General features: G+C 45.7%; 1 protein-coding gene across 1 annotated transcript; it reads left to right on the top strand.

Annotated features, from left to right (window-relative positions):
• The first annotated feature begins 1,238 nt into the window (after nucleotides 1-1,238).
• fzd10 (frizzled class receptor 10) lies at nucleotides 1,239-5,196 on the top strand. Its single transcript, XM_047048513.1, has one exon. It carries the CDS (start codon nucleotides 2,725-2,727, stop codon nucleotides 4,468-4,470), a length of 1,746 nt encoding a protein of 581 aa, XP_046904469.1. The 5' UTR covers nucleotides 1,239-2,724; the 3' UTR covers nucleotides 4,471-5,196.
• Nucleotides 5,197-8,649: the final 3,453 nt, after the last annotated feature.

Here is an 8,649-nt window from a genome sequence, read left to right as displayed (position 1 = left end):
GAACGTCCACAATTCCTCTTCTTTTCTTCTCCCTTTCAAAGAGATATAATCACGACCAGTGAAGTCATCACGGAAAAGAGAGAGGGGGGGAGAGAGCAGACAGGACAGAGCAGGAACAAAGGTGAAAGATCACAACCAACCTGAAGACTGTGTACTCTTATTAGGCGACGTCACAATGGTCTCTTGTCGGTGTGTTATGAAACAAGAGCGGTAGAGAATGAGGATGGATGTTTTGGTTTAGAATGTGCCAGAAGGGGGTTTGTTGAACGCCGGGTGAACAGAAAGAGAAGCACGCACGACTCCCACGGCCTGGGGAACATAAACATATCAAATCATTTATCTCAATATTAAAACTGTCAACTTTTTCTACTACCAGCATCAGTTACAATTTTGGGATCCCTATGAGGAAGGGAGACTGATCGGGCCTGTGAGCTGTTCTGTTTGCCAAAGCCATTGTGAGAAGGTAAAAAAACATGAGGAATTAGAGTAGTAAGTGTCCCTGTCAGCAGTAAAATCCCATTGAAAATGGTGTCTGCTAGACAGCTAGCTAACAGGTATGTGCATGTAGATCGTAAAGGGGGGTGAGAGGGCATTGTGTTTATAATGAACGTATTCATATCCTGCATGTATTCATGTTCATGTGCATCCCGTTGAGCAGCGACAGCTGAAATGACACCAGAGAGATATGCAAGACTAAACCATTTAGACACGCTGGTGCCATCTCATCTGGCATGGGCACATTTCTGAAATACTTTTAAAAGCACTTTTTTTTTATTTTTTTATTTTTTTACTCTTGTAAAAGAACATGTACTAAAAGCAGCTCTGTTTACTTGTGATCCGGGTTTTTCAGCCGTGATGGAAACCATAGCCAGGCCACAGTATAACTCTCACAGCAGCGGACGTTTACAAGGTAATGTGAGTTGGCCTGGGAGGATCCGGTGTCCCAGACACAGTGGAGGAACCATGCCACCCTGTCACATACAGTACGAGACTTGGCAGCAGCCACAGTCTCGATAGCTCATCTTTTGTCTCCACTCAGAGACTGATCTGTAGTTAAAACAAAAGACAAAGTGAAGAAAAGAAAATACAATATGAAGGTGGCATGCCAAGATGGCATTTTATCTTATTTTTTACGTCATCTTATTTTAATAAGATGAATTAAATTCAGCAATCCTCTGAATCATGGTCCTGTTCTAATGTAAAAGTCATAAACTATTTACAATGGCTATCAAGCTGTTATTGATGCTACATTGAAGATTGTTTGATGGCAAACAGTATATATACATATATATTTATAGTATCATGGACCCCATGGTATCTGAGACTGTTAGGATTAGAGGGAAAATTCATGCTTAATGGTGACTTAGTATCTAAAAATAAACAACTGAGTCACCAGCCTATCTGCTAAATATCATGTACATTGTCTGGAGTACAGCACACTTATATAATATATTTACAGCTGTATCTATAATCTTCTGTTGCTCTAATGATGAACATATTATATCCACCGGTAATTTAATTCAACAACTGTCATGTAAATACTGTTCTATGCACCAATTATTGTTCAAAATGGTGTAACTTTAATTGAGATTATAACTGGCAAACCGCCCCTGTGGAAGTCTGCTTTTTTGTCAGCTGTTAACGCACTACACTTTACCACAGAAAAGGGGGCAAAGGGAATTTGAGAGAAAAACTCTGCTTACTCCCTTACTACAATGAACGAAGCGTGAAAATTGTCAGTTGTGGCAGAGAAAGGGACATCTCGATTGGTGCGCCTCTGAATCCCTTTGGTTGTCTTTGGCAACGTTTGGTGCCTGTAAACCAGCGCTGGAACGAGTTACATTTTCTTACTTTTGGACAAAGTTTAGGTTTGGAAGCAAACAAATGACCAAAGGAACTTTACTGTGATCACCCTCTTAAATGCAGTGATGGTTCGTCCACAGGCTGTTCCGCGCGATTTTAACATAATCACCGTGTCAGTTTCATCTTTCTTATGCAAAGTAGCTGTCTTTGAAGGCGGATCTTTTGGCAGGTTAGTCCAGGACGGTGGCGAGTACTAGCTCAAACGAGCACTGCCACACCAACCAGTAGAATTGACTTTGTCTCCGGAGAGGAATTAGAATACACATTTAACTGATGTGATCATGCACATCTAGATTTCCCCTTTTTTGCAGTTTTTTTTTAACTATACGCACAAACCCCTAACGGACAGTAAGAAGAGGAGAGCAATTATTTGAGTTGGTAAATATTAAAGTTTTAGCCGAGTGATTGATTTTGAGCTGCCGAACAGCAACGGGATATTTCGGTATATGTGGTTGTCTTTACGCGCATTGAAAGAAGTTGAATGTGATGATCGCAAGACTTTATAATTTACTTAAAGGAGTCGACGTAGAATTAATCATCTACGGGACAACAGCCAAACGTGTCTGCTTTTTTGGATTATTCGGGAGAAAACTGAATATAATTTTCAAACCATGGACTTTGTAGTGAGCGCACATAACCTGGAACCATTACATTTTCGGAATACTTACTAAATGCCGGTCCTTTCACCAACTATCCTAAGGTTTCACCGTTCAACTTTTTTCTTGGTCACATTCATGGACATAAGCACAGCGTGTTACAGCATCTTACTTTGCCAGGGGAAACGCAATTTCTGCGTTGTCCTTTAAGGCGAGCATTTTCTATTTCCGACTGTTCGTTACCAGAGAGATTAAAGAACAGAGAATGAATTCCTCTGCCATGCGGAGCCTTATCTATCTGCTGCTCTGCCTTAGCCGCGGCTGCTCAGCCATTAGCTCCATCGACCCAGACCGGCCAGGCGAGGGGAGATGCCAGCATATAGTCATCCCCTTGTGTAAAGACATTGGCTACAACATGACCAGGATGCCCAATCTAATGGGCCACGAGGACCAGAACGAGGCCGCCATCAAGTTGCATGAGTTTGCTCCGTTGATAGAGTTTGGATGTCACAGCCACCTGAAGTTCTTCCTGTGCTCGCTGTACGCTCCCATGTGCACGGAGCAGGTGTCCACCCCCATCCCGGCCTGCAGGGTAATGTGTGAGCAGGCCAGGCTCAAGTGCTCCCCCATCATGGAGCAGTTTAACTTCCACTGGCCCGAATCCCTCGATTGCTCCAGGCTACCCACCAAAAACGACCCCAACAACCTCTGCATGGAGGCCCCCAACAACGGCTCGGACGATTCCCCGAGAGGGTCGCACACCCAGACCCCCGACTTCCGGCCCCAGAGGCCCCTCAGCGGCCAGGACCTCCACACGAAAGACAGCAGCAGCAAGGAAACATGCAGAAACCCCGGAAAGTTCCACTACGTCCAGAAGAGCGAGTCGTGTGCCCCCAAGTGCTACCCCAAAGTGGACGTGTACTGGAGCCAGGGAGACAAGCAGTTCTCCCTGGTCTGGATGGCCGTGTGGTCCATCCTCTGCTTCATCTCCAGCTCCTTCACCGTGCTCACTTTCCTCATCGACCCCCAGCGCTTCAAATACCCCGAGCGCCCCATCATCTTCCTCTCCATGTCCTACTGCGTCTACTCGGTGGGCTACCTCATCCGCCTGTTTGTGGGGGCCGACAGCATCGCCTGCGACAGGGACAACGGCGTCCAGTACATCATCCAGGAGGGCCTGGAGTCCACCGGGTGCACCATCGTCTTCCTCATCCTCTACTACTTCGGCATGGCCTCGTCCATCTGGTGGGTGGTCCTCACCCTCACCTGGTTCCTTGCAGCCGGGAAGAAGTGGGGCCACGAGGCCATCGAGGCCAACAGCAGCTACTTCCACCTGGCAGCCTGGGCCATACCGGCGGTGAAGACCATCATGATCCTGGTGATGAGGAAGGTGGCGGGGGACGAGCTGACGGGGGTGTGCTACGTGGGCAGCATGGATGTGAAGGCCCTGACAGGGTTCGTCCTCATCCCCCTCTCCTGCTACCTCGTGGCGGGAACTTCCTTCCTGCTGTCGGGCTTTGTGGCTCTCTTCCACATCCGCAAGATCATGAAGACGGAGGGCGAGAACACGGACAAGCTGGAGAAGCTGATGGTGCGCATCGGGGTCTTCTCCGTCCTGTACACCGTGCCCGCCACCTGCGTCATCGCCTGTTACTTCTACGAGCGCCTCAACATGGACTACTGGAGGGTCCTGGCCGGCGAGCAGAGGTGCGTGGATGGCGGCGGCGGCGGGTCCGAGTCGGAGGAGTGCGTCATGAAGGGTTCCATCCCGGCTGTTGAGATCTTCATGGTGAAGATCTTCATGCTGCTGGTGGTGGGCATCACCAGCGGCATGTGGATCTGGACCTCCAAGACGCTGCAGTCGTGGCAGAACGTGTTCAGCCGGAAACTGAGGAAGAACACGAGGAGGAAGGCAGCCAGCGTGTTCGCCAGCAGCGGTCCTTACCTCAAGCCTCACCCGGCCCTCAAAGGACACAACAGCAAATACGAGCCCACCAGGCCCTGCGTGTGAAGCGTCTCTCTCTCGGTGTGTGCAAAGCCAAAACCCTTCGAAAAAAGCCCTTAACCTAAAACCACAGACTTCAAACTCAAGAGTGAGTAGGCGGCGTTCGTAGTTTAATTTATGCAAAACTTCGTTGAAGATCATGCAATGTGACGAGTGTTATTTGTTCGTACCTGGGATCTCTCTCAAGCTACGAGGACGGCCTTTGTTTGGAAAAACGACTACTCCCAGAGACATCCTGTTGCAGAACTTTAATAGAAAAAATAACTTTTTGTTTTCCAAGACTAAGAAAGTGGAATAAACCATTTGGATTGTGTCATTGGATTGCTTGAATAATGTGCAATAGATGTTTTCTTTAGAGGCAAACAAAGACACTTGTACTGTAGCAACAGATTACAGACAATGAAAGGACTTCCCGGGACAATGGGAGCGGATTGTCTGAGAGAGATGGAGGCCTAGAGTGGCTGTTTTAATGGAAATCAAGGCGGTGTCATAGATGTTTGAACTGAAGTGAGAGAGAGCAGCTGTGGAGAGAGACCCAGGACCTTACGGACTGTCTATTGTGAAGCTAATCCATGCCATAAATAAATCAATAAGCACTAGACATCGCAAAAGTTATTTGTACAGGTGGTTGAGTTTTTAGTTTTGTTTTTGTATATATTTCTTAAATGTCATATTTTATAGAAAATTAATAAAACATTCTAGTTTTGTGGTGGAAACTGGAATTGTACATTACAGCTGTGCGTGTTGTGTTTCTGTTTCTGTTGTGTTTCTGATGTGAATGACTCCCTAGCACATAGTAATATGGTTAAATCTGTGGCAAATTAAATGTGGGGGATAACTGCATATATTGAATTGGCATGAGACTGTAAATAGGTAATCCACGGTAAATTGTGGAATTGAGTGCAGATTAATTCATAGAGCCAAGTGTAACATTTTACGGAATCTCCGACAGTATTTCTCCCCACAACACTTGCTACACACAGGAAGTAGAACAATCTGTAAACTATTTCTTTGGAAAAGTAGAACATAATGGGGAGTCTCAATTCTTTCTCGACGGCCTTTTATTAGAGATGACTACAAAAGTTGAATGACATCAAAGAGATTATGAACAAAGTCGTTTTTTATAATTGTAGATTGAACCATTTTGTGAGTGCGAGTCTTTCATATTCCCTTTCTATTAAAACTTATCAAATTCTCTATGTTCCATGTATAAACAACAAAGCGGAAGAAGATTTTTTTGGTTCTGGTTTAGAGTTTTACAACTTATTTCTACATCAAATCAGGTCATTTTTCATGTTGAGCCTTTGAGTTTAGTACCTTTTCTTCACATGACAAAGTTCAGAGCGCTGAATGTGCAACTAAGAGCCTGATGTTATCCACTCCAACAACTCAAGTTTACCTTCGATTTTCCTATAGAGACAATCCTTTAATCAGTCTGGTTCATACGTTTTTAACTCAACATTATGATAAGACTTACATTTTGATATTGCTTTTCATCAGTTTGCTAGAGTTCGTTAGGGAGGGGGGGTTACGCAATCATCCTACAGCTATTCAAAACAGGATTAGACGGTTTGAATGGTTTTTGAGGGAAGGATGACTGCAAACAAAATACACAATATCTGTCATCCGTCCTTTTGTCATACACAGGACACACTGATCGTTTTCAACCCACATCTGGCTTGGATTTCTGTCAGCTCTGTATTGACTGAGACTGTTTTCATAGCTGCATAAAGCCATTGACTCAAAGTAGTTAATCCGACAGTGTAGTGGATTGGGTGGGGGTTAAGTGCTTCTGCACAGTAAACAATTTAAAGCACATCCTCTCAGGACTACGAGTCTAGTCTTGACTGGGCTGGGCGGCCCTCTGGGTTTTACTCCCCAACTTAACTGTTCCAGTGTGGGAACAGAGTAGTAAATTAGCGTCCCTAAAGTTGTGCAGACTTGCAAACCCATTTCATGGCTTTCAGATATATTGAGTAAAGTGAGTGAAGGCAGCGGCAGCTGTTTTCCCAATGGCAAAACGGGAAAGGCTGAGTCTTTGTCGTGTTAACAGTTTGATATTCCTAAATGTAAACACAGCTTTGGTGTTGGACAACTGCATACGGGAGATTTTTTTTAATTTATTTTTTTTATTATCTGTCAGGAGTTTTTGTACTATAGGTTCTGAATGCTTCTCTAAGGTCTAATAATGTGGCAGGTTGAGTGTAAATATGCACTTGCCCTCAGGGCATTAGAGTTCCAGCATCAGCCTAACCTGTTTTAGTGGAAAAGCACATGACTCACAGCTTCACTGTGGCTGAATCAAAGTCAAGCAGTGTCTATTGATACTCTGTGTTGCGAAGAAGAAGGAAAAAATAGGTGAGTGTTTTGGAGAGCTTCAACAGAGGCCACCTGGATAACAGCCCCAAAGGTGTCTGGGAAGGCTGTAAATATACATGACAGCTACCACCCCCCCTCTGGGCCTTGCTTCTGCTAGCTGGCTTTCGCTCGCTCTGTTCTTTTCAAAGGGGAAATACTTGGTTGGTTAGCAAAGAGAAGAAAACTGTCAGCAAAAAATAAAAAATAAATCCCTGACTTAAAGAAATGTGAAAAAACATGATTTGACTTTGTGTCTCGTTTCTGGCCACTATTAGACTATTAGCACATAACCCATGAAATGTTGTTTTCCCAAGCACATTAGATTGTTTTGGAGCTGCACCGAGTGAATCAGCCAAGGAGCTCATTAGCTCATGACTGTGTTTGTCACAGGAACTCTCATAGCCCAGTTGTTGCCCCTGGCCATGGGATGCTAGACGCCATGTTTTGTTTGCCCCAGTGGGGAACCCTGGCAGCAGGCATGTGACTGTCTCAGGGTCTTCAGATCGCCGTATCTCAAAGCCCCACCACGGCCCTTCTCTGTAAGACCCCTCTCCCCCCCCACACACCCCCTCTCTCACCCCCCAGCACTCCTCTCAACCCTCCCCCCTCCAACGGCCTCTCTCACCCCCCCCCCCCCCCCCCACCAATCCTCTCCCTCTGTCACTCTTGTTTTCTGTTATCACTGTCTTCCTAAACAACTCTGCTAGATCTGCCGTCAACACCCTGGCAGATATATGGAAAAGACAGCTATGTAGAGGAAATGTAATGTGTTGACAAAAGCGAGCCTGTGATCAGTTGAGTTGAAAAAGCATGAAACCTTTGATACCAACTTGACTTAATTGAAAAAGGCAGGGGGGTTTTTTTCCCCCGAAGTTGGGATTTTCAGATGTGGGAAGTGCTTTTACACTGTGTAATCGAGATGATGTTAAGTGTCTTTGTGGGGCTGGATATTACCAACACACAGCTGATGTGACAGACAGGCCCTGCTGCAAGCTTCGTACTCATGACTCATTTGAAAATCCGAGCAGCACATTGACGGAGAAAGCAGCCCTAAAAACATGATCACTGCTGTTGAGCCTGTAACCAGCACGTCAAAATAGTTTTCCGTCTGTCCACGGTGACTCAATCCCCCATCCTTTCCCCTCATCTTCAACCGTGGCTTCTCCGCCTTTGTGTGCGAAGGTGTGGAGGAATCCTTTCTCTATGCCTGCACTTTGGCGGCTGCTGTCGCAAGCAGTCATCAGTCGCTCCCGACACGGTGACATAAATCAGGCTCGTCTGGCTGACTGGCGGCAGGTATGACGTGTCTTTGATCAGGCGTCGTGGAGACGCCCCCTGTCCTCATCCTCAGCTGGCCTGGCAACACCTGTTTACGAGTTTGGGCCTGTCTGCTAGAAGTGAGGCACTCAGCTCCATTGTGTCTTAGACCTATTACCACTCACACACACACTCACACAGACACGTCTGCATACACACACACGTGCACACGCACACACAAAGGAATGTAGCTGTGGCTGGGGGGGAGGTCTCCCAACATGTATGCTCCTGATGAAATAATAGTAAAAGGCCTGTTGTGTATCCTTGTGGTGGGTTTTGGCACCTCTCCCACTTATCAAACAACTGCCACCGACATAAATCATTTGCCACTCGGAGAACCAAGCTTTGTTTGTATTCAAGCACATTTACTGTTAATCCATTTTCCCTGGCCTAAAAGGATACGTAAAATAATTTATACTTCTAATACATAAGCTTTACACAGAGCGAAGAGGAACATATGATGTAACTAAGTCACAATTTTCCTCATATTTTCAAGTCATTTAAAGCTCA

The sequence above is a fragment of the Hypomesus transpacificus genome, chromosome 24 (assembly GCF_021917145.1).
Source record: "Hypomesus transpacificus isolate Combined female chromosome 24, fHypTra1, whole genome shotgun sequence".
NCBI classification, from domain to species: domain Eukaryota; kingdom Metazoa; phylum Chordata; class Actinopteri; order Osmeriformes; family Osmeridae; genus Hypomesus; species Hypomesus transpacificus.
The sequence above is the reverse complement of the archived record's forward strand: the minus strand, read 5'-3'. Positions and strand labels throughout refer to the sequence as shown.